The following is a 26,228-nucleotide window of genomic DNA, read 5'->3' as shown; positions in this document are numbered from 1 at the left end:
AACAACCTGACATTCCATGCCATCGAGGACCCCCTGTCAGAAGGGAGCACGAAGGAGCTTGTGAATCAGCCTGGAGATGAACAACACTTACTTCAAGGACTTTGATAGGTCATCACTTAATTCTTTAGGGATGTAATCAGAGATCAGACCATGGGCATAGCGAACATAATCTTCTGAAAGAAACAGAACAGGGAATGAACAAAAAATTATTACTAATAACTGTAGTGGTTTGAATCAAACTGATCCAATTCAAATTATTGCTCTAGGTGGCTTTGGAAATTCACTTAAACTCTAGTTTCAGTTTCTGCATTGGTAAAACAAGGACACTAAGACCCACCCATCAGACAAGAGAAATACAGTGGATGAGATGTAATAGGGGATGCTGCCACAGGTGTGACTGCATATGGAATGGCCCTAAATACCCTTTACAAATAAAGACTCAGGCCAGCTTTCTTAGTTGAAGCCTCAAACACAAATAAAACCACAACCTAGCTGTAACAGCAAGAACTATTTGCATCTCTTTTATATGGCTACTTTTTTTGCAAGCCTGCTTCAGAAAAGAAGAAAGCTAATTACTGAACAGGGATGAGTATGCTCACTTCAAAGAAATGAAAAAAAAAATAAGTAAAATCATTTACATGATTTGTCTCCCCTAGGTATGTGCTTTGTAAGAACGCAAACATCTTGCGCGCGCACACACACACACACACACACACACACACACACACACACACACACACACACACACACACGGTAATGGTGTTCAGCACCAACCACACTACGTCGTGCTGAGGAGTAGTGGCAGAGTCTGCCTGGTGTGCTCGAGACTGGAGGTTCAGTTCTCAGAATGGATGGAAGGTAGGAAGGGAAGGGAGAAAAGATGGAAATGCAAACCAAAACAATTTCTTTTGCAAAGTGAACTGATTTCCACCGACAGAACACCAAGAGCTTTCTCAGGAGATGTGAGATACTGGGACTGTAAAGAGCAACCTCCCCCAGGGGCCCTGGGGGAGGATGATGGTCAGGACTAAGGCTGAAGGGCATGTAGTCTAGCTGAGGGCCTCCGTCAGCATTCCCCTGGCTTCACTATTTGCTAGCCAGGAATTTGGCACAGCCTTGCCTCTTATGACATCTCTGGTACACCTGTCATATTACAAACGCTCCCTAAAGGGTAGCAAGAGTCTTCAGAGTCACTGTCACCATGAGTGTAAAATACTATTCACCAGACAAATGATTCAAGCCACAATTAATGACCGGCACCCTTAAGGCTGGAAACCATCAGTGTCTGAGCTCAGGGGAACACCTGCCCACACAGGAGAACAGGAAGCTTCTCCAGTTTGAAGCCCTCAGACAGCAGACAAGAGGTTAATTCTGTGGCAACCCTTTGCTTACCTTCCTTGTCCCTGGAAAACTGATCACCAGAGAAATATGCAGATGACTGTACCCGGGCTCCCACAGTGACATTATTGGCTTTCAACGCTGCCACAGTTTGGTTGACCTAGGAGGTAAATGCAAGGATATACTTTGAACTTAACTTTGTAATGCTATGACTTTGCAGATGCCTTTTGGCCCTCCTGATATCCAGGAAATATTTAAGCACCTAGAACTATCTTTGCTAGCTGTGGTGGCCTGAATAAGAATGACCCCCACAGGATCATATATTTGAACACTTAGTCACCCAGGAGTGGGACTCTTTGAAAGGATTTGGAGGCCTGGCCTTGTTGGGGTAGGTGTGGCCTTGATAGAGGAAGTGAGGTTTCAAAAGCCCAGGCCAGGCCCAGTCCCTGTTTCTCTACCTATGGATCAGGGTGTATCTCTCAGCTACTGCTCCAGTGCCATGCTCCCCGCCAGGATGATAATGAACTAAACCTCTGAAACTGTAAGCGAGACCCCAGTTGAATAAATTCTTTTAGAAGAGTTGCCTTGGCCACGTCTCTTCACAGCAACAGAACAATGACTGAGACCCCAGCTGTCAGAAAATGAGCTGGCTGCACAGTTAAAGAGAAGTGGAGCCACAGTACTGACAGATCTCAACTGGGGGGCTTCCGGAGACCCCCACGACATGGTGGGAGGTGCTGTGAGAATGGAGAGAAAAGACTCTCGAGTTAATCTGCCCCTCCCGGTTATGTGAACAACATCCAACCACGAGAGCTCCTGGCATTCAGGCACAGGACCATGCAAGCAAAAGAAAACTAGGTTCTGTTTAACCTGGGATCTCTACAGGCACTTTCCTGGATGTTCAGGATGGCCATGCATCTGGTCCTACTGTCTAGTCTCAAGGCCTTTTTCACACACCTTTTTCACCAGCCACTTCAGCGTCTTCTCTGTGCTGTACTTGTAGTACTTCTTGCTGTTGACTTCTGCATTGAATTAAGAGAAAAGTAAGAACCTCAGTATAATGAATTAAACTAACAAAAGCCACGAACTTATAACACAAACTACATACACAAAGAGTGACTTCAAGCCACTTCATAGTAGTTTGTATTATTCAAAAATCTCATGATAGAAACCTGAGAATATGCTTGAGACAGTAAAAAAATAAAAAAATAAAAAAATAAATAAAAGAATGAATGAATGAATGAATGAATAAATATCCCAAGCAGAGTTTGGGTGCCTCAGACGTCAACCACCACTAAATGAGCAGACATTTAGGAATTCTTTTACTCATACAAAAACTCAGAAGAAAACATTTTTTGTAAAACTCTATCAACTAACATGCTAAGCAATCTTGTTTTTTCTGAACAACTCACTCACTCCAATGTTTTCAATAAAACAGGTCCTTCTTCAATAAAATGGGAAATCTCCAGGTTTGGAGTGGGCATCACAGTGAAGCAGGCAGCTGGGAAATTCTCTGTATACACTCAGGGGAAAACATCTTAGCATCTACTCAACACTTGCCCTGCCGGGACTGGTGAAGCCTGGAGGACCAGATCGATCTGTCCCTTGATGTATTACCAGTGTCACCCTTGCTCGTTCAGGAGGACTTCGATTCCTGGTGACCTCAGTGTGCTCCCTGACAGGGATAGAGTGCGCCTCTTGTAAAGGCTAGCTAGCTAATCTCTTCATGATGCATCTGGCTTTCCACACTGTAATGACACCAGGACCTCCTGTGTAACGCCTTCACTATCAGGCTTTCTTCTCCCTCCCACCTGGCCTTCTCTGCAGCCCTGCAGGAGTCATGGTCATGAGCACTGGAAAGCCTCTGGCCAGGTAGACTCCACGGGAGCCACAGAGAAGGAGTTCCCCTCCCTCTGGGCTTTGGGAAATGGAAAGTGCTTTTCTAGGGTAGTTTATGGAAGTCCATTAAATGACCCCCGAGTCTCAGTCTCCAGGTATCTCCTCCCCTGGGTAGCATGTGGCTGATGACATGCAGGGCCAGATGCAGCAGGACAGGGGGGAGTGGTTGCCCTACAGAAGGACATTCTGTCACGTGTCTAAGAACTCCTGCTCTTCTAGGGCCAGGACGGCCTGGGCACACGGTCCACTGCAGTACAAGGTGTTAGACTGGACTGCACTCCCCCGGAGGCCACTTCTCACCCTGCACACAAGTCAGACACTATGAGCACTCAGCCACTCAACGAAGGCACAATTCAGCAACTTGTTAGAAACTCACTCACTACCTGAGACTTTAAAAAAAAAACCCTCAGTGCTCAAGTCATTCCTGAAAGATTCACCTCTTCTGCTCACTTCTTTTGCCCCAATCTCCAAATTTCCTACAAGAACCCCACTTCCTGAGCCCCTTGAGCTAGGCTCTCCTGCCCATCTTGGGTGGAGTCAGACTGAGCTGCCTGTCGGAGTTACATACACCCAGCTCACCTTGGGATGTGACCTCACTCTCGGAACCTGCTCCCTCCAACATAAAAGAGGGGATAACCTAAGGGACGGTTGTGAGCATAAGAGGAGGTAATACACCCAAATTATAATACACTGTCTGACACACACACACAATCACACAGACACAATCACATATATACAGTCACACACACACACACACACACACACACACACACACACACACACCACCACCACCAAAAAACTAACAACAAAAATGACAAAGGCATTTATGAACACTAACAGCAGGAGCTTTAATAAGCTCTTCACTGCCCAGTGATTTTAGCAATCCTAAAGGGACCCCCCCATCAGAGTGACATTAAGTAAACTGCCCAAAGTACTAGTAAACAGAACAGTAGCATTCCAGCCCCAGCTGTGGATCCCAGAGTAAGGTCTCCCTGCGCCAGCATTTCTTTATTTTATTTTATTTTTTAATTTATTTAATGCCAAATGCTGTTTATTGAAGGAGGAAAGAGGTCTTAAATATAGGCATACAGCACAATGGGAGAACCCCAGGGTTGCCATTCTCAATTGATACAGCTACAATATAACTCCTATACTGAAGGGACCATCCTGGAAGAGGGGTGGGAGGACTGTAACAGTCAGAGGACCAGGACATCTGTGCAAAATATCTTCTATCTGTGATAGGGAACTGCACCCAGGAAATCTTAGTATGGCTGCCTAAACATGACCTGAACAGTGACACCACTAGTTGACATTCCAGCACAGATTGGGGGAAATCACATAAGGTCCCATAAAGATAAAGAGCTGCAGGCAATGAACAGCTGTTCGAAGAGAGAGAATCAATCCACTCTATGTACAAGTCCCCTGATGGGCTATCCAATCTCAAGTCATTAGTCCTCAACACATATACATATGAGCACCACCAAATGCCTCAACAGGTTATAGTCGTTTATGTATACACATGTGTACATATACATATATATGTACACACACACACACACACACACATATCCATAATAATTAAAAGAAGAAGAGGTCATTGTGGTAGCCCACAGAAGTTTCCTAGTGAGATCTGAGCTTGCTTTACCCAGCAGGACTGCAGAAGAGGATGATTGGACCATGGGCCTGGGTACCAGGTGTTTGGAAAGGTCTACATTTGGGTATACCTAACAGGGAGAGGTCTTTTGACTCACCCCTTGGCATTGTTATAAAAAGCCCCTTTGAATAAAGTTCTGGGCCATTGGGTATTGACCAAGGTCCTCCCAAAACTATCTTGTGTTTCTGTCTTTCCTCTCATTGGCAGGCCTATTATTTTATCTACAAGTTCCTTATCCCTTTCCTCTGTCCTCTTCATAGGAACACTGAAAAAGGTGGGGGCTGGTCCCTCACAGATCATGAACTTGAGAAGGAGTGGGGGACACAGAAGGAGTTGGAAGTGGAGAGGTTGGGGTGGAGATGATGTAAACATAGTACATGCATATGAAAATCTCAAAAAAGAAAACCCTAAAAAAAAAACAACAACAAAACACCTCATGCATGTACATCCTAAAGTTAATACTTGTGAATCAGTGAGCTAGACAATACGTGCATATGGTATAAGGGTTTGTTCCCTTCATGCATTTGGTGCATCTAAAACTGGCCTCAAGCATCTGGAGAGATTGAGTTTACAAAATAAAGATGAAAAAAGTAGTTTTTATAATTAAATAACATGTTAGGTAATTGGGTAATTAGTGTGCAAACCTGAATCCCCCCCCCCCAAAGACTTGCTGAACAAATTGCCTAGGGCACATTTTCATTTCTACTTTCTCAAGGTTTCCCATGATCAAGAAGCCTGCAGAACCCTTTCCCCTCCTCCTCACTTAGAATCTTGGCAACTGCACTAGTCAGTTTCCCATACCTGCCTGTTAGTTATATGCCCAGTATACAGGAGCTCTGGCTTGTACTATGAAGTGTCTCAGTCAAGGCCAAGTTCATGACCTGCTATTAGTCCGTTCCTGTGTCTTCTCCACTAACTGTGATCCTCTTTGCCCAAGAACATGCTGAGACCCTGAGTCAGTAACTAGATCAGAGCATTTCCCCCTTGGCAATGCAGTTAGGGCACAGGCTACTTGAAAAGGGACTGCGGCTGTGATTTTCCATCAGGGAGAAAGCAGCACACAAGGTTCTTATGTACCCACTGGACTCAACCTGATCTATAGCACCGCAGACACTGGAACCTGCATCTAGGGCTGATACTCATGAGATGGGGGAATCTGAATAGATATAGACCAGAAAATAGAACCAAACACTAATTTAGAATAGAGGAATTCAAACTTGAATAAGCAGCCACTATTGAACACAATCACTGAAGCTATACAATGCCTAAAAACCCTCGGGAGCTCTCTGTAGGTCAGAAGTGTCTGCTCCTGAAGCCATCCTCACTCTCTCTGGCTACCTCCTCTAACTCTTTTTTTTTTTTTTTCTACATAAAAGGCGATTATTGAGAGGGAACACAACACCTAAAGATTCTAGTAGAGTATCATGGAGTATTACATGGCTGTAGGAAGGAAGGCAAGAACCATTATCAGATGCATTCAAATCCTGTCTCTACACTCTTTGTAATGCTGGTCACATTAGTTAAGCTCTTTGAGCCTCAGGATATAACAGTGACAAGAATTACTGTAAAGATTTATAAAGTATATACACAGTATATAAAGTGATGTCATGTGTTTACATTTGTCAGGCTCTCACAGCCAGGTGTAAATGCAGAACTGGACATTTCCTACAGATCTTTATGGGAACCATGCCCCATGGACAGTGCACTGTGTCTGTGCACACCCTTGTAGGAGTGAGACCAGCGGTGTGGACCCACTCTGGTGTATTCTGTTGGAGGGTTTTCTTTTGGAAGAAAGAGTCATGCAAGGTCTTCAGGCATCTTTTCCCTCTCCAGTTTCAAAGGTTTTGGTTTTCAACTTTCTGTCAAATTTACAGACTACTGTTCATTACAGGAAGGTTGGTTAGAAAGAAAACTGCAAACCCTTATGTGGTGGTATTCTAATTGTACTGAAATGTGATTTTGATTGTATGTTAATAAATAAAGTTGCCCGGGAGTCAGAGCTATTAGAGCCATAGACAGAGTGTGGCGGTGGTGGCGCACACCTTTAACCCCATAGATCTCTGTGTGTTCAGGGATACAGCCAGCATTGGAGACATATGCCTTTAAGACCTGGGGGGCTGTACATACAGACAGTGACGAGGCAGTCATGTGTTTGGGTTTACAACCAATGAGAAGGCAGAATGACTATGAAACGACTTACACACAGGAAATAGTTCTCTTTCGGGAAGCTGGAACCACCGCAGGAGGAAGGGTGAGATTTTAGCTCTGAGCTCTGATCTCTTGGCTTTCTCTTTTACATTGGTTCTGTGTTTCTTATTTAATAAGACGGTTGGTTACATCTACACCCTTAGGGCACCAGATAGTCTCTTTCTGGATGATGTGGAAACTGAATCACTTTGCTCTGCTTTGCTATAATTTAAACACAAATGAAAAACATTTGAGACTGAGGGTTCTTGGAACTTAAGTTTATGTGTACTAGTCTATGTGCTAGGTAATGTTGAAAAGTAAGGGGAACAGCGACAGAGGCACCTGAAGACACAACAGCTGGACCAAACGGGGCAGTGTGGGTGGGGGTGTGCTGCTCTCAGACAGACTTTAAGGGAGCAAAGGATTACTAATCCTGCTTCTGAGTTTTGGTTCCAGATGATTATTTTAATACAGCACTAATGGCAGAATTCTGGATAAAAGTTAATTGCATTTTCAACTCATAAATTGGAAAAACTTAAATTGACTTGTAATTATTTTTTATCACTTTAGCATTCAAAAATGGTTATGGGTAACTTCATCTACGTCAGCATGAAAAGATGACTGTCCATCCCAAACACAGCATCAGGGGGACCTTTAATGAGAAGACTTACAATCTTGGTGTCATATACCTCTCAGACCCAAAATGGGTTCCCAAATGTGGCCAGATAGGAACTAGTAGGAACTAGTAGACCTCTCGAATGTAATAGTTAGTGCTCCCCCCACCCACCCACACTGTAAACTTATGCTTCTTGGGAGTCACCATGTCCTTGGCTTCAGAACTGTCACAGGTGTCAGACCATCAGTGACCCTAAACCACCATAATTTACCAGCATGTTCTGGTGCTCATACTTTCTTTTTCCTTAACTCTGAAATTACTTGGATGATTTTTTAGATACTGATACAAAGTTTACACAGTGTTTCTAACTTGTCAAAACATATTCACAAATGAAAATGAAAACGTGATGTAGCAGAAACTGTGGGATCCAATAAAAGCAGTTAGAGGGAAGTTTATAACTAAAAATGCCTACATTATAAAACAAACAAACAAATACCATTCAGATCTCAAATAAATAACTTAATGATGTACCTCATGTTTTTTAAAAGAACAAACCAAACGTCAAATCATTAGACAGAAAGAAAGAATAAAAACCAGGGCAGACATTAGTTAAATACAACGAAAAGAACAATATAAAGGACCAAGGAAATAAAAATTGACCTGAAAGGAAGATAGACAAGCCCAAACTAGCTAAAAGAAAGAGAAAGACCCAAAGTAATAAAATGAGAGGTTAAAAAGAGACATGACAACATGTACCAATGAAATTCAAAAGATCATCACTTTGAAAACCTATATTGGAAAAATTGGAAAAATCCTAAAGAGATGAATAAATGTTTAGATATATATGACTTATAAAAATTAAACCAAGAGAATACAAACAACAGATCTACAGATAAGAAACTTATTTATAAGCAAGAAATCGAAACAGTAATAAAATGTCTCCCAACTGAAACGCAGACCCTGAGGATTAGCTGCTGAATTCTCATGCAGTGTTAAAGAAGCAGCCTCAGTGTTCTTCAAATTATTGCATACGATTGAGAGAAGGAACACTACTAAACTTGTTTCATGAAGTCATTACCCTGATACCCAAACTGATAGGGATACAACAAAAAGAAAACTCCAACTAGTAATGAGCATGGGTCTAACAATTCTCAACAAAACACTAAATTCAACAGCATATTAAAGAGATCATTCATCATGACCAAGTTAACGTCATTCCATGCAAGCTTTGTTAAACATATGCAAATCAGTAAGTTTAATAACAACATTTAAATAGACTCAAGAATAGAAATCACATGATTCTCTCAATAGATGAAGAAAGGGCCTTTGACAAGTCCAAGATCTTTTGATGAAGAAAACGTAAAGAAAACTCTAGAGAAGGAATGTATTTCAGCACAGCAAAGGCTACCCATGACAGACACAGCCAACATTATACTAAATGAGGAAACCTCAAAGTATTTCCTCTAAAACTGGGAATGAGATAAGGGTGTCTGCTCTTTCCACTCTTATTCAGTGTATTCTATGAAGTCTCAAAGTCCATGATACACTTGAAAGAAAATGTCTTTACGAAGCTCATCACTACATGCACCAACATGCACATCGCTCATTTCCTCCTTTCAAAACACCTGTGACTAGTACCTATAACTACACTCTTCACCCCTCAGTCTGCTCCTCTGGTCCACATTCCATCTTCTGGATGCCATCAGGGATGTCTTCTGGGCTAGGCTGAGGCTCAAGCCCAGAGTCATGCTTGACTCTCCTTCATGTGAGCACCACTGCATCACCAGATTCGGATGGTCTACATCAAAATAGCTGCTTCCCTCTGCCCCCATCTCCCAGCTCAGGCTCTCTTGCTCTCCCATTTCGATGACTGTAGCACCTTAGCTTCTCCAGAATATGTTCCATCCCTCAGATCTCTCTGTTGAGAACCTCACAGATCCACACGACCACAGCCTGATTCCGAAGGCTTGTGCACCATACCTTTCTCCTCTGTCACATGCCGAAGTGACTTCTCAAGCTCAGGAAATTTTAGCAACAAGATGCAATCTGGAAACATGTCATCCACTACAACTTGATCCAAGGGCTGATACTTTCCCTGAAAGGAACATCTGAGTCAGTCAGGTGGCAAACAGTCCAGTCAATAAGATTTTACACAAAAAGAAGAGGGAAAAAAATGGACCATTTTACAGGAAATTTTTACATTAGCATCTGAGCTCCTCATCCCACTGAGGGGCCTCTAAACTGGGATAGGTTCAAGGGCCATCCCTGAGCTCCTCTAGATGAAGAGGGCCTTCCAAACATCAAGCTGGCTCCCTCAAGGATACAGTCACTGTGTGAAACAGAAAATCCCAGGAAAACACAGAGACAGGACTGAAAAGATCATGGAGACTGTCTGAAGATGGTCCAGTTATTCCATATGAAAAAGAGCCAGCTGAGGTCACAAGGCAGAAGTCCCCATTGTCACACAGGCCTAGAACAAGCCCAGACAGACCAGACCCAGTCCAGGGCTGAAGAAAAAAACAAAACAAATCAAAAAGGCCCCACTCGAAAAAGAAAAATTCTCAAAGTGAATCCATCCCTCCGGGAGCCATCAGCTGAGCCTTCCAAATTAGATGGGAATAAAGAAAAGGCAGCCATGATGTAAGTACAGAGAGGCAGGCAGGTTAAGACACGTCCAGACAGACAAGTTGACACAGCTGTCAGGGGTGAGCCATGCAGACGTTCTCAGATGGACTTTCTCCTAACTCTCCTAATGGCAGGGAGAAAGCGTAACTGATGAAGACATTCTCCTGATTTGGGAGCTAGGCTTAGGAAGGATGCACTGTCTGTCCAGGTCCCACCTCTGTTTCTCTGTTCCTGAGACCAAATTTCTAAAGACAGACGTGTGACTGATCGATTTTCTCTGGCTTTCAAGGTGAATCCTCTTGTTTCTTTCACAGTACACATGATAACTTGTTACATTTTTCCATTAGTCTAAAAGAAGGCAAAAAAATGTCTGAAATGTTCCGCCGGCCATCTAACCAAGGCTCCCCAGTGTTATACAGTCTTTAGGTTTCTACTTTAAAGGCTTGCCTTCCACGATCAACCAGGAGTTTTACACTTAGTTGCTTTAAGTAGTACTGACATGTATGGTACCACAGTCATGACAGAAGTTGGCTATTGTTCTTATTTCCTTTGTCACATGTACATAAAGAAGTAAAATAAAAAAAAATCTGTTTTAAATATGGTTAATAAGAGTTGGTGTTAAAGGTTGTGATTTAACAAAAACAGGTCAAATTCGAAAATGGAGACAATATTTTAATAACTAAGTTATATACGACCCCATCTAAAATGTAGGGAAGAAATACTAGACACCCATGTGTTTACACTTCCAGGACTTAAGAAGAAAAAGTGCAGTGGCTCTGTGAGCATCATTCTGCTTCCCTCTGCATCTGTCACCTTGAATTTACCACACAAGGCCTTAGAGGCCCCCGGAAGGCCAGGCTGAGGAGCACTAAACCCGGGTCTTGCTCTTAACAGGAGATGGGGAGGCAGTGCCGTGCCCTGAAGCTGTGAGTGCCAAGTGCCTTTCTCCCTGTTAATTTACCCTAGGAAACACCACACTTGTGAACCAACTAAAGTTTTCAACTTCATCCCCGAATCCTCCTACAGCTTCCTGGCAATAACCAGAACCATCTCTATCGTTTAGAGGCCTGAGTCTCAACAGCCGTGTACCCCAAAATATGGCTCTCATGGCAGCTTTCAGATAAGAGCAAAGTGAGTCAGCTGAGGGGCAGAGCGCCAATAACACACTGTAAAAGGAGAGAAGAAGGTGTACCAAGAGAAAGTAGGAAGAAAAGCTTTGGGTGAGTTTTATGATTTTCAGTATTTACAACTTAAAATTAATCAACCTACAAAATAAAGTTTTGAGAATTTGATTTAAAGACCACATAAAATAAACCACACGCTTTACTCTAGATGCAAATTTAAGAGTCCAAGAGATATAGATAGGTTTAAGCAGTTCAAGCAACTCATTAAAAAAGTGAGCTCAAGGATTTTCAAGCTGATGGGTGGACCCCTGAGTGTTCCTAATTCCCCTTTAAAATGTTCCCAAGCTCGAATCTATATTCACAATAATTCTAAGAGGCTACCTGTATTTGCATCAGGTTGACATGGCACTGGTAACTGAAATGGTATTGGACAAAACTGGGGTCCTTCGCCAGAGTTAAGGCAGAGACACCAAAGCACCCCCGGATACACAGTATTCTTGCAGTTTCTAAATTGCCAATTTCACTTAAGATATCCTTGCTCGCGGGGCAGGCACGCCTTTAATCCCAGCACTTGGGAGGCAGAGGCAGGAGGATCTCTGTGAGTTTGAGGCCAGCCTGGTCTATAGAGTGAGTTCCAGGACAGGCTCCAAAGCTACACAGAGAAACCCTGTCTTGGAAAAAACAAAAAACAAAAAACAAACAAACAAATATATCCTTGCTCAGTGGGGCTAGAGAGAAGGCTCAGAGGTCCAGAACATTTGCTGATCTTGCAGAGGGGCCCCCTATGTGGCATCTCACAGTTGCCTGTAGCTCCAGTTCCCAGAGCGGTGATGCTCTCTTCTGGCCTCCGTGAGTGCCAGGCACACACACTGTACACCTGTGCAGTCACTCATACACATACATAAAAGAAATCTATTTAAAACAAACAACAACAAAAGCAGAAAGCCAATGAGACAAACAAAAAGATGATATCGTTGTTCAAGTAGTAAAAGCAAAGGCTTCTACTTGACCCTCCATCCTGAATGCCGTCCTCACCGCTCTGTGTGTGTGGGGGGGGAGTGCGATTATCCAGTTACTGCTGTTGTAACTGAGGCCCAGACATCATCACGGAAAGCCCCAGAGGTGGAGTGCTGGGAGAAATTAGTGCTCTTGCTCTGGATGCTCAGAGTCCCATGCAGACCTAGCCTCCCCACCAGTGTTTACTAGGCACACTCCAGTTTCTCTATTTCTCAGACACTCACCTAAGAAGGTAAATCTCCTGGCCAAATTCTTAACAGTCACATCTAAGCACTTAGTGGTAAGAAGTTTTCATTGCTATGCGTGGCTACCACTCAGGTACAAAGAGTGGCAAGCTAGGCCACTGAGGTCACAGTGCCCTAGTAGCAAACCTGATCACCATTAAGGTGCTGCTTCTCAGGGTGCTCTGACCCACACTGGTACTCATGGGGCACATATTTAATGACTGAAGCGCACTGTGAAAAGGAGAAGGGGTATCTCCCGCCCCTCCCTGCAGTCGCCCCAAGTGGGAAGCTCACCTCTTTGCCAGCCTTTATGAGGTAGTGAAGGAGCAGAAACAGAGGGTCCACGGGTGTTGCAAAGTGGAGAAGCCCCCCTGCAGATGAAAAGGAACAGAGAGGTGTGTGCCTCATGAGGACCGCTTGGTTATTCCATCTCTCAGGGAGAGCTGCATGTGAAACCCCACATTCATTCTTGCACACGCCTATGACACCTGCCCATCGGGCAGCTTGTGCGACAGCTTGTGCTTTCCATCAGGCAAACGCAGGAATCAACAAACACCTTGGTTTAAATGCTCCCATTTCCTGGAGTTAGATTCCTCAAGCCTGACTGCCTTTAGTTAGCCTTCTTCAGTCTAGACTCTTAAAAGGCACACACCCCACACAGCTTCAAATCCCCAAAGAAGAGAGCTAAAACGCTGGAAACCACCTGTGACTTTTCATTTCAACTATGGAATCATTTTCTATAGGCTTCATGGAGAGCACAGAGGCACGGGGGATATGGAGAACCGTGAGCTAGAGAGCTCAGGAAGCCGTGTCAGCCAGCCTGTAAAACTACAGACCCACTACCTCCTGTGGATGAGGGTGGAGCTCTGGGAAAGCCCAGCATGCTCTGGGGGATGCAAATGATGAGGAAGGCTTCCTGTGTTGTCCACCACCCCAGATGATGCCCTGCTGAGAAGACACAGTGCGGCAGTCCTACTCCAGCTGAGTGAAATCTGCCCCCCAGACAGAGGTCTGCCTCTTTCCTCTCAGTCTCAAAGCCCTCCTTCCCACACCCTGGAACCAGGAAAGGGGCGCTCATTAAGGAAACTATAAGCGCTTCACCTGCCTCTGCCCAACCTCTTACTTTTGGTTTCAGGACAGACATGAGCTTATTTTTAATATCTAACAGAGCAACCTATCTGCACATGTAAGAAACCTTAGCCTGCATTGTGTCCATTTTTGTAGTAAGCAAGTAATTAAGGAGGCAACTTTACGATACCATTTGACTACTCTGAAAAGTGGAAGTTCAGCAAACAACCCATCAGAAGCTCTGAGCTCATCTTACAGGGTGTATTTATTATCTGCAGGAATGAGAAACAAGTTCCTGGACTGAATAATAATCTCCTGGTAGTCATGGTAGTCACGACTACTCTATCTTTTAACGAGTACATTTCAAAGTAAACTGTTCTTTAAAAGAACAATCTCGGCCGGGCGGTGGTGGCACACGCCTTTAATCCCAGCACTCGGGAGGCAGAGCCAGGAGGATCTCTGTGAGTTCGAGGCCAGCCTGGGCTACCAAGTGAGTTCCAGGAAAGGCACAAAGCTACACAGAGAAACCCTGTCTCGAAAAACCAAAAAAAAAAAAAAAAGAACAATCTCAATCATTGCTTCCCTCCACTTCCCAGTCTCCACCTGACGTCTGCAGCTATCAAGCCAATACCAATACCAGCTGAGAGCGTGCCACAGCAGAAGCTGGAGCTCTGGTGTGCTGCCTAAGGATTGGGCACAGCTACAGCAATGGTAGGTAGGGGATCGTGTGCTTTCCACCTCCCCACACAAACTACACTTTATTTAAAAAAAAAAAAAAAAAAAAAAGTATTTTTATTTGTGTGTGTGCGCATACTTGGATGCAGGTGCCCATAAAGGCTCCAGAGGGCATCAGCTCCCCTGGAGGGGGTGGGACCATGGAGTCTTTTCCTCTTGCTCTCTCTCTCTTTGGTTGTTGGCCAGGAAGTGAGTGTTCTGGCCAGATGGTGCCACCATGATGTGCTACCTCAAGACCAACCAGCCCAAGGGACTGTGGACTAACACCCCCCAACTGTGAGGCACAGCACATCTTCTCTTCTAAGAGGTGGACAATCCAGGTACGTGTCTTTATTCTATGACAGTGACAGGAAAGCAGGCTAAAAGAGGGCACAGTAAGTTACACGAGAAACCACTTCTGAAAAAAGCTGTTACATTCTAGCATGTTCTGGAAACTGTATCAGCTTTGGAAATAAAATGTTCAAAATTCCTCTAAAGGAAATGTTTCCAATCAACTCAACCTGCACTCCAAGGCACTCAGACCATCTTAACTCCTGCCAGAGGATGTGTTGGCATTTTGAGAAATAAAGCAGAATTGTCAGTTTAACATGTGACAATATGACTTAGCTTCACTTGATCCAAACCCTTTCTGATACACAGAATAGCTTCTTACTTCTACACTCCAAGCCAGGAGGATGAACCTACACACCCACAGGAGCTGTGGAGTATGTTTAGTTACTGGTAGGAAAAAAATTACACACACACACACACACACACACACACACACACACACACACACACACACATCACTTACCTGATTGAACTGATTGATTTATAAACCAAGAACGGTGCTTTTCCTTGAATACTTTGACTTCAAACAGCTGCTGCAGACACATATCGAATAAGTAAAAGCTTCCTTCCCCTGTAACACAGATGTGCTTAGTATTCATCACTTTCCTCAAGCACATATGTACATCAGAAGTCTGTCCAGAGTTCCAAGGAATGCTCCTAAGAGGAGCCTACACATCTGGAGTCATGCTCCACACTCTCGAACTCCAAGGAAGGCTTATGGGTATTAGGTGTAGCATTCACTTTCCAGCTCCATAATCCTCACTAAACGTAAACCAGGAAAGGGAAAGGCACAAGCCATTTACCTTGACTGTTACACTGCCTCCTAACTACCAAATCCTAATGGTTCCAACAGATGGGTGAGCTAGTGCCTGGGTCTGTCCCTACGCCAGCACGTAGCTCCCTATACACAGGAACCAAGACAAGGACCAACCCTCAGACGCCACCGGCCTCTGTACTGAGAAAGGGAAGGACACTCTTCAAGCCTTAGTCAAATGGATAGAATTTTCTGTTTTATTCTTTTAAAGTGGGCGGGGAGGGGGCAGGACGGATAGAGGCTCAGCTCTGTCACCGGTAAAGCACTTGCCTAGCACGTGCCAGGTCTAGGGTTCAATCCTCAGCAAATCAGATGTGTGGGGACAGAGGGGTGAAGCCTGTGCATACCCGAGGTGTTACCTCTAACTCAGCTCCAGAGTCAGTTCTCAGCGCCATGAGTCTTGTGGTGGGAGAAACAGGGATAGAAGGGATGCATATTGGATGTTTTACCGCTCAACTCATCAAATCCTTTTCTAACCACAGAGCAGTCTCTGAAATCACTGGAACCACATGCTGAGTGGGATACTGGAGGAGTTACATAACCCTTACTACGGCTCTACTTGCTAATCTGTATACAGGGCTGTGTACTGAACCCACCTCAGAGGGTGTGTATGAGAGCCGAACAAAAGGAAACCCCCGCACATTTCCTAGAGCACTACCTAGGACACCGGGAGGGCTTAGAGCATCCCTCCTCTTCCCTTCGCCAACAGTGAAAATAAAGCACACACGCCTTGTCTGTGCACATCTATAGGAAAACCGGAGTTGCAGAGGAAGACGCTTTCTCTTGCTAAGTGCTTCAGACCGGGACTGCCGCCTAAGGCTTCTGAATTCCTCATCTCAGCTCTGGCTGTTCCGGTGTGGCTCCACAGGAATATTCAATAGCACTTGGAGGGAAGACACTAGGGAGGAAGGGCGGGTGTTTGTTGTTGTTCTCTTTCACCCTCTCATTGTGGGAGTTACACATCTCTTCAACAAAACACGACCCGTGTGCTCTCCCTCACTCACTCTGCGGTGACACCGTCACCAGGAGAGCCCTGACATACAGGCATCATGTGTTTACAGATCCTTACAAGTCAATAGAATCTGCTGTCACCTCATGGCTGAGTGTATTTTAATACTTTTACCCAAAATTCAAAAACAAAACAAAATGTGCTGAATATAAAATTAAAATAAACCTATCTCTCAATAAAACATAAAGCTCTCCAATATACAATGATCTTAATAAAAGAAAAACCACTGTCTAACAGGGTGGGGGGTGGATGGGGGAGGTAGCCTTTTTGGTCAGTGTGAAAGAAAGGATCAGCTAAAAAAAGAAACCAAACAAAATCACGACATGTCAAAGACGGCCTCCTGCATTTTCACTCGGGTTGTTTATTTCACTGTACAACACAAAATGAATATAAATGCAGGCTAGTGTTGTGTAAGAACGCTAAGGAAAGTTGGCATAAGAAAGCCAAAGAAAAATCAATCCATTTCCAGAGAGAACTCAAACATGCCAACATTTCTAATGATTCAACATTCTGTGGATAAAAAGTAAAAAAAAAAAAAAAAAAAAAAAAAAAGATCTTCTTTGCAGCATTTAGTGTGATTTATCTTGGAAAATTAATCGGCTTCATTTTCCACCACAGGATGCTGTGAACTTTTAAGTTGATTCAAAATGACACCTAGGCAAGCGAGCGCTCCACACACTCAGCACAATGCTGGAAACATTGCAGGATGAGAGGACCGGGAGAGCAAGACCCACCTGAGCGCGGGTTGACCAGTTTTACAAACAGGAGGCCAGTCTTCATCTTCTTTGAGGCATCTTTTAAATATTCTGAAAAGAAATAGTGAATCCGAGAAATTTAAAGACAGCCTCTCTACTGTGCCTTCACTTTCTCTCATTTTTCTACTTTGGCAATTTTTCTTTCTAAAATGTTTATCATTGATTAGCTGTGCGATTCTCGGAAAACAGCTGTTTTCCAGGGGAGCTACAGTGGAATCTGAGGCCGGTTTACTTCAGCTCTAGGGAAGAAGTGATGAGGGCAGGCTCTAGAGTCCGATGTTGTAAGCATCCTCACCTTGGCCAACGGTCTTCCCTCTAATCTCAATCTCCTTTTAGAAAACGTTGATGAGAGTATATTTTTTAAAAAACTTAAACTAAGTAGTCAAAGGCACTTATATAATCAAACAGAAATACAAAATAAAGCATAGCCATTATGAGGAAGGCCATTTTTAAAATAAACATTTACTAGAGCCCTATTTTTCATTCCTGACACCATTAATCATATTCCTTCCTCATTTTCTCAGTGGGGGCTTCATCTTTAAAAAAAAAAAAAAAACTATTTTATGAGTGGCCTTTATACAATAAAGACAGTCACTGTATTTTAGCTCTATTTGTTTCTAATTATCTTTTTTGTCATATTAAAGATATCTTTGTGTAATTTTATTTTTCATTATGCTTGTAACTTTTATGTCATACTTTACAAAGCCTTCTTTCTCAAAAGTATGTGCACTCCTATATTTTCTGTCGATACTTTATATTTAGCTAATTCAGAATATACCCTGGGAATAAAATATTGGAAAGAAATCCAACTTAAATTTTTTTTAATGGGTTGGACATCTGTATCAAAGCCCACGGAGTGAGCCCACCACAAAAATCTTTACACTAAATATTTAAATACACTTGTGGTCTGTATGTAGACATTCTACTTTGATCCACTAATCTGTGTCTGTCTTAGTGTCAGCACTTCAAGACTTCATTATAATGGGTTTACTTTAATCTGTAGAAAGCAAGTTTCTGCAGTGTTTCTTCCACAGCATCGGAGTGCCCAAGTCTGAATTACGTAGATTGAAACATGCAGACAAGACGACACCTTCAATAGACTAGGCAGTACAGTCAAAACTCACAGACACCAAAGGAACCAGGGGCTCTAGGCAGTCAAAGGGCACAGCCTGTCTACACAAGAGCACCCCAGGAAGCTGGTCAAGGGCACAGCCTGTCTACACAAGAGCACCCCAGGAAGCTGGTCAAGGGCACAGCTCATCTACACAAGAGCACCCCAGGAAGGTGATCAAGGGCCAGCCCATCTGCACAAGAGCACCCCAGGAAGCTGGTCAAGGGGTACAGCCCATCTACACAAGAGCACCCCAGAAAGCTGGTCAAGGGGTACAGCCCTTCTACACAAGAGCATCATAAAGGTCTTAATGAAGAACTGAGCTTACTCTCCTTGCTCTGCCCACTCCGCCTCAGTTCCATATGCACACAGATACTGCAAACAGGGTGAGAAATCAGCTCTCCATAACAAGAACACAACTTTTGCTTGTTCTAATGGTAATACAGACTCCATAAGCAAGAAAATCTCATTTTACGATTTCTACTTTCTATTAAGATAGAGTAATGGTAATTCAACAACATCAATCACCATGCAAAGTATGAGGCTGCTGCTGTTCTAAAGACTCCGAACACCAGCCATGCGGAACAGCAGGCTCATTGCCCTGGCTTATTTCCTTGAGAAGGTTTCCAGGGCCTGGTGCAGAGGAGCGAGGCAAAGCCTGGCTGAGTTAGGACTGATGTGATCGAGTGGAGAGCTCCAAAGACTAGAGTGATGGAGACCACAGTGAAGAAGGCTGCTAAGAAACCGATCCCAGGTGTGTGCAGCGGGGCCTCTCCATGTGTTCAGAGAACACAACTCACACTCGTTTTTCCCATTGTTTATGACCCCAGGGCATTAGGTGGAACACTCAACAGGACCTGCCTCTGAAAGAGGCAACAATTACTCCTGACTGACAGACTGCTAAGATCTCATCACACTAATTAAAAAGCAACGGTAAAAACCCTGTCTCAAAAAACAAAACAAAACAAAAAACAAACAAACAAAAAAACAATGGCAAAAGGATCAGACTCTTCTTGCCAAGTAACATATTTTTGAAGTCCAAAAATACTTAAGAATATAGAAATATTTATCACCCCAAAAGGTAAATTGTGAGGTGGGGAAAAGGTCAACTGTTGCAAGAGAGATTGGTATTGTACACGGAACATTCAAACTAAAGGGAAAGGCACAGAAGCAAACCTCGTGCATACAACACTAAAAGGACAGAAGACTTTTTTAATGATCTAAACTAAAATGCTAGAGAAGAAAAAAAAAGACAGAGCTAATGGCAAAATATAAACGAACTTGAAGATTCTTTCGGTAACAGAAAACGCTCTAAAAGCATAGACATTTTAAATAAAGAAATCTGATCTACGGGACAGTTTCAAACCTCCTAGTGTGCGTGTGTGTGTGTGTGTGTGTGTGTGTGTGTGTGTGTGTGTGTGTGTGTGTGTGACAGAAGCTTTCAGAAGAGGAGCCAGGAGAAGACAAATATATCTTAAAAAGCACATGTGAAATGTTTCCAGTCTGAGGAGAGCTATAAACTTACACATCCAGGAAGCTCAGTGATCCCAAAGTACACAAAGAAGAAAAACAAACAAACAACATAACCAAGAGTTCAAAACTAACCATAAAAAGAACAATCTTAAAGTAACCTGGGGTGGGAGTGGTCTCAGTATGTACAGAGAAGCAAGGCTGTGGAAGACAGCTCAGGTGTGAAAACAACGCAAGTCCAAGGACAACCCAGAAACATCCATAAAGTAAAGCACCACAACCACAGAGAAACTACCTTTGGAAAGGAAGGGTGGGAAATAAAACGTCAGGCATACACAGCTGACAGAAATCATAGGTAACACACGTGCATCACAAGGAATGCTTAGGGAGAGAGCCTTCTGGCGAAGGATCATGAGGCTAGATGCAGAAATCCGAACTGGAGAACGTATGGCTGAAGAAGGGAAGTTGCTCGTATTGTTTTAACCTCTTTAAGGATCATTGGCTGCTTAAGTTAAAATAATTCAGGGTAGTGTTCATATCATATGTACACGGAAAATGTATGACTTAAGTACAGAACACAGTGTAAGGACACTATCTTGTGAGGTTCTTGTGCCATATGTGATGTGATAAATAGCACTTGGAGGTAGATTTGGTCAATTAAATACATGTACAAGAAACCCTATGGCAGTCACTAAAATTGTGAAACCAAAAAAACCTGTCACTCATAAGACAATAAATGAGATGAAACTGAATCATGAAAAATACTCACTTAACCAAAAAGAAGAGGGCAAAATAGACACAAAGAACACCCAGGATAAACAGGAAACATCAGGACAGCAGATTCAACCCCAGCTACATCAATGATCACATCCACATGTCAAGGGTCTGAGCACCCCATGATAAGCAGCAACTCAGACCGAACTGAAAAGCAAGAGGGAAATACATTGCTGCCCACAAGAACCACACACAGACATAAAGACACAAGCAGAGTGGAAGTAAAGAGAAGCAGATGCTAACAGACTTTACCAAAGAACTTTAAAAGGCCACTTTATAACTTTATAAGAAGGCATGACACCCCTAAAAGCTTCCTCACCAAACAAGCTGCAGAACACACAAAGCACACACAGACAGGTTTCTGGACACCTCACCCTGATAGCGCCTAACCTGTCCCCCAGCTCCACGAGTCTACTTGAAGAACGTTACATAAATAGAACGTGCAGGTTCAACTGTCAGAACCCCATCAAGGCTCTTTCTGGAATGACACATGGAGACTGAAGTGTAAATTAGTGAAGATTGATCCGGTTGGAAATTTCTAAAATACCAAAGTAAGCTGTCCCCCATGCCCGTGTTTCTTGCCTAGCAAGTACTAGTCATCTCCCTGTGTCTCAAGACACAGGACAGCTGACAGCCTTCCTCACCCAGCTTCCTCATACCTTAAGACAATGGCAGACCTTCAACATGGTCTTGAATTATTTTGACCACTTCCTTTTATCATGAGAAAACTGTCTTGTTTGTCTTCTAGCTTCTCCATTCCTCCAGAGCCCCAAATAACTAAGAATTTGAAATGCAAAGTCAAAAAGACGTTTCTAGAAACTCTCCAAAAGAAGCAGTGTTTTTATCTTTTCTACAAAGGGCAGTCAGTGGGGAGGTTCTCGGCAGCCTAAAACGCTACGCTGTAAGGATGTCTGCAGTTACACAGCACGACCAAGTAAATAATCAGTGTGCCACGCTGAAAACGCCAATATTCTCTGAAACAGACAGCGGCAGACAGAATGAAGATGTCCTGTAAGTGTGAGAAATCCTATTTCTTCACAAAAACATTTGCTGCTGCACTGAATCAACAAGAAACCAACTCAAAATGGATTAAAATGTTCCAATATGAAACTGCCAGAAAAACAGTACCTGTGTTTTGGTCTCATCAAAGACTTTTCTGGGATCTCATTCCAAAAGTGCAGATAACAAGGCCAAGGTAGCAGGTGGGATTCCATCACCACAGAGCTGCATTATCCCAAGGAAATGAGGAACATCACATAAATTCCAGTCCCATACACCACTTAAGCTTTCCTAGAAGCCACCTTAAGCATAGGCACAATCAGTTTTAATGATATCCATTATTTACCCCAATTTCCTCAAAATACTTTCATTCCACCACACAGACAGAAATGCCACATGAAATTTGTTGCCACCGTGTTGCCTGTGGGCTTTTTATCAGATGGAAACAGTTCCCTGTTCTTAAACTGCTGAGGATGTTGCTCAGGAAAGAGTGTTAGACTTTCTTGACACTCCTCCTGCGGCTGATTCTGTTCGGCTTTTACTCATCAGCAGAGCATATGTCACAGTCTGACTCAAGTCTTGTTTCAGAATAAATCCCACTTGCTCATACATAATCCTTTTTTGTTTGTTTGTTTAAGTCTCCTGGATTTATTTGCTAGTTGTTAAGGATTTTTGCATTTATGTGCATAAACTATAAGCTGGCTTCTGCAAAGCCTTTGTCTGCTTTTCAGGGTAACACTAACCCCACAGCCTGAGTTGTGACGGATGCCTTCTTCTTTTCCCATTCGTTGAAAAGTCTTTGCAGGAGCAATCTCGTTTTTCAGTGTCTAATAGAACCCTCCAGTTAAGTAATGGAAGCTGGGCCTTTTCTGTGAAAAGTCTACGAATTGAACCTCTTTACTGTGTCTACGAAGATCTTTTTTGAGCTGATTTGGTAATTTTTCTATCCAGTAATATGTCCCTTTCATCCATAATACCTACATCATTCCCTTTCCACTTCTATAAGGTCGGCAGGCAGCCATGTTCCCTCTTTCATGACTGACTTTAGGAATTTAGTCTCCTTTTCCCCTTGGGTCAGTCTGGCTAAAGATGTACTGACTGTTTTTTCAAAAGGAGCCACCTCTGGCTCTGTGGATCCTCCTGGGGTCTGACTAAGTGTTTCCCGCTTCGGTGCTCCTGTTTACTTCTTGCTCTGCTCTGGGGCGGGGGCCCAGGTGATGGGAGGGGCGGGCACAGCTCCCCAGGCCTTTCTAGTTCTTTTTGTTTTGTTTTTCGAGACAGGGTTTCTCTGTGTAGCTTTGCGCCTTTCCTGGAACTCACTTGGTAGCCCAGGCTGGCCTCGAACTCACAGAGATCCGCCTGGCTCTGCCTCCCGAGTGCTGGGATTAAAAGCGTGCGCCACCACCGCCCGGCTTCCTTTCTAGTTCTTCATCTCTTCGTGTGCAGCTCCGTAGCTCTGAGTCTTACTGTCCCGGCACTCTCACAGGCGTTTCCTAAGTCTCCATGTTTGATCGTCTTGCCTCTCAGAAGTATGTCCTAGTTTCCCTCATATTTTTTCTCTGTGACTCATTGGTTATCTGGACCGTGGCATTTAATTTCCACGTATTTGTGAATCACCCAAATTCCCTTCTGTAACTGTCTTCCACATTCACTTCATTGTTTTGGTGCAATGTATTTGGTGTATTTTCGATCATTTTATATGTTTGTTTATGACCTACCTATCTGTTAGGTCGGATTGATTTACAGTGCTGGTTAGGCCTTGTTTGAGGGAAGCTGAGAGATCCTCTTGTTTGGTCCCTTATAAAAGTGATGTCTGAAAATACTGAACAGTCCAATTAAAAAATGGGCTAAAGAGCTAAACAGAGAATTCACAAAACAAGAACTACAAATGGCTGAAAGACATTTAAAGAAATGCTCAACATCCTTAATCATCAGAGAAATGCAAATCAAAACGACTCTGAGATACCACCTTACACCTGTCAGAATGGCTATGATCAAAAACACCAATGACAGCCAATGTTGGAGAGGATGTGGAGCAAAGGGAACACTCCTCCACTGTTGGTGGGAATGTAAACTTGTACAACCACTGTGGAAATCAGCATGGCGGTTTCTCAGAAAATTAGGAATTGAACTACCTCAAGACCCAGCCATCCCACTCTTGGGCATATACCCAAGGAATGCTGATTCATACCATAAAGATACATGCTCAGCTATGTTCATAGCAGCACTATTTGTAATAGCCAGAACCTGGAAACAACCTAGATGCCCATCAACGGAAGAATGGATGAAAAAAATGTGGTATATATACACAATGGAGTACTACTCAGCAGAGAAAAACAATGAAAGCATGAAATTTGCAGGCAAATGGATGGAACTAGAAAAAAATCATCCTGAGTGAGGTAACCCAAACCCAGAAAGACGGTCATGGTATGTACTCACTCATAAGTGGATTCTAGATATAAAATAAAGAACAATCAGACCACAACCCATAGAACCATAGAGGCTATATATATAACATGGAGGTCCCTAGGACGACTGTGGCTTATAATAAATTTTGGTTTTACTCAATTATTGAAAAAAAATAGCCAAATGAATGGAAACACATGAACTATGAACCAAAGGCTGAGGGGCCCCCAGCTGGATCAGGCCCTCTGAATAGGTGAGACAGTTGATTGGCTTGATCAGTTTGGGAGGCAACTAGGCAGTGGGACCAAGTCCTGTGCTCATTGCATGAGTTGGCTGTTTGAAACCTGGAGCTTATGCAGGGACACTTGGCTCAGTCTGGGAGGAAGGGACTGGACCTGCCTGGACTGAGTCTACCAGGTTGATTGCAGTCCTCGGGGGAGGATTTGCCCTGTAGGAGGTGGGAATGGGGGGTAGGCTCGGGGTAAAGGGAGGGGGTGAGAGGGGGGAGAATAGGGGAACCCGTGGCTGATATGTAGAACTGAATGGTATTGTAAAATTTAAAAAAAAAAAAAGTGATGTCTGTGTGTTCTTTAACGTTCTGTTCCACTCGGTGAGGTTTCAGTTATGCCATCCTTCAGACAGTTTGCTTTAGATCTTAGAATAAATTCCTGAGTTCTGACTAAAGCCTTTGTAGAATAAACTCAACACCTCAGCCTCCTCTCGGGCAGTCTCATCAATGACTCTCCTCACATTCCGGCCATACTTCCTGTTAGTGCACATCTGGTACATTTAAATAAGTGAACATCAGAAGTTAGATAAAACAGAATAAATGTGGCAATTCTGAAATTGCTTGCCCTCCCTAACTCCTAGGAATTGTCGCTGGTTTTCAGTCACTTGGCGACTTTTCTGGACTAACTGTGAGTCTATTCTCTGTAGCCAGCCACCTTAGTAGTATAGTAGTTCAGTCACCTTAGTGATTAGCACTCAGGTCCAGTAAGTCTTTGCTAAGGGCCTCTGTGTATGTAGGGACAAGCCTTCCACACTCAGACATTCAAACCACTGCCCTCACCTCTAGTCATTGCTTTCCCAGGGCATTAGTCAGTCAGAGATGAGACACTGAGGCACTCCCAGGCTTTCCCTAAGTCTGCACATAGTCTTCAGTAGGTGTGGAGCCTTCTCATTCCCTATGAATAAATCAGAGTTCTCCAAAGTCCCATATGGACACCTGGTTCTCTACATGTTCCCTTTAAGGTTTGGGTCAGGTTACTGTTTGCCAGACTGGTAGAGTCCTCTCAGACAAATACCCTCAGGAATAGGACTTTTCCCAGAGAACAAGCTCTGAGCACCAAGTCATGTCAGGTAACAGTGCCCTGAAAGGGGGATTTCCCAGGAAGCTACGAGACAGGTCAACTGGGGACAAAGCTCTCTGAGCAGGGTTTTTTTTCTTTTTTGGCTTCAAAGCAAGTCTGGTCTGACCCTTTGTGGAGACTGCTGACTGGGGAGTGGGGGGTGGGGTGGCAACAATTGCAGCTTTCTAAGAAGACTCAGCTGGAAGAGCCTGAAAAGGCTTCTGCTGTCTCCCCTGGTGTCTGCATGGCTTCCAGGAGGCTGGCTCTCCGCACCTGAAGACCAGGCACGAGAAAGAACAGTACTGCTGTAATGACTTCATGTCCCTCAGTCTCACGTAGTGTTCCATAGGTAGTTACTCCTGCCTGTAGACTAAAGGCTCTACCGCACTTCAAGAGTTTCGGTTTAAATTTGGAAAACCCTGGATCTTCAGGGGGCTGGTTCTTTGCCTATCGGACTTGGAAGCTCCTGTTTTCCCTTAAACTTCTCTTTACTTGTGTCCAGAAGAGGTGAAAAACATAAATTGAGAAATAAAAGTTCATGTTCACCCTAAAGGACCCACTTTTAGTGTAGTAGGAAATGATGAGAAAAGGAGCTGCGGACAGTCCCAACTACTTTTCCAATGATGTCATCATAGGTCCATGGGACTTGGACTCATCAGGGTCCACTGCCAATCCCAGGCCCTCTCATTATCAAGCAGTGTGACCTTGGGTGAGACAGTGAACC

The 26,228-nt window shown here is 43.6% G+C and overlaps 1 protein-coding gene across 4 annotated transcripts in view; it reads right to left on the bottom strand.

Annotated features, from left to right (window-relative positions):
• Rnaseh2b (ribonuclease H2 subunit B) overlaps positions 1–26,228 on the bottom strand; it is a 57,930-nt gene that overhangs the window by 22,180 nt on the left and 9,522 nt on the right. For 3 of the 4 annotated variants that reach the window (XM_016002772.3, XM_006984287.4, XM_016002770.3), the window contains exons 2-8: positions 17,375–17,446; positions 15,281–15,388; positions 12,979–13,055; positions 9,675–9,789; positions 2,296–2,360; positions 1,393–1,498; positions 92–173 (exon numbers count right to left, since the gene is read on the bottom strand). In XM_016002772.3, coding sequence (XP_015858258.1) covers positions 92–173; positions 1,393–1,498; positions 2,296–2,360; positions 9,675–9,789; positions 12,979–13,055; positions 15,281–15,388; positions 17,375–17,446 — 625 coding nt within the window. The remainder of the gene's footprint in view (positions 1–91; positions 174–1,392; positions 1,499–2,295; positions 2,361–9,674; positions 9,790–12,978; positions 13,056–15,280; positions 15,389–17,374; positions 17,447–26,228) is intronic. The other variant, XM_006984288.4, reaches the window with a different exon arrangement.

This window comes from Peromyscus maniculatus, chromosome 9 (genome assembly GCF_049852395.1).
Source record: "Peromyscus maniculatus bairdii isolate BWxNUB_F1_BW_parent chromosome 9, HU_Pman_BW_mat_3.1, whole genome shotgun sequence".
NCBI lineage: Eukaryota > Metazoa > Chordata > Mammalia > Rodentia > Cricetidae > Peromyscus > Peromyscus maniculatus.
Note: the sequence above shows the minus strand (reverse complement) of the source record. Positions and strands in the feature narration are given on the sequence as shown.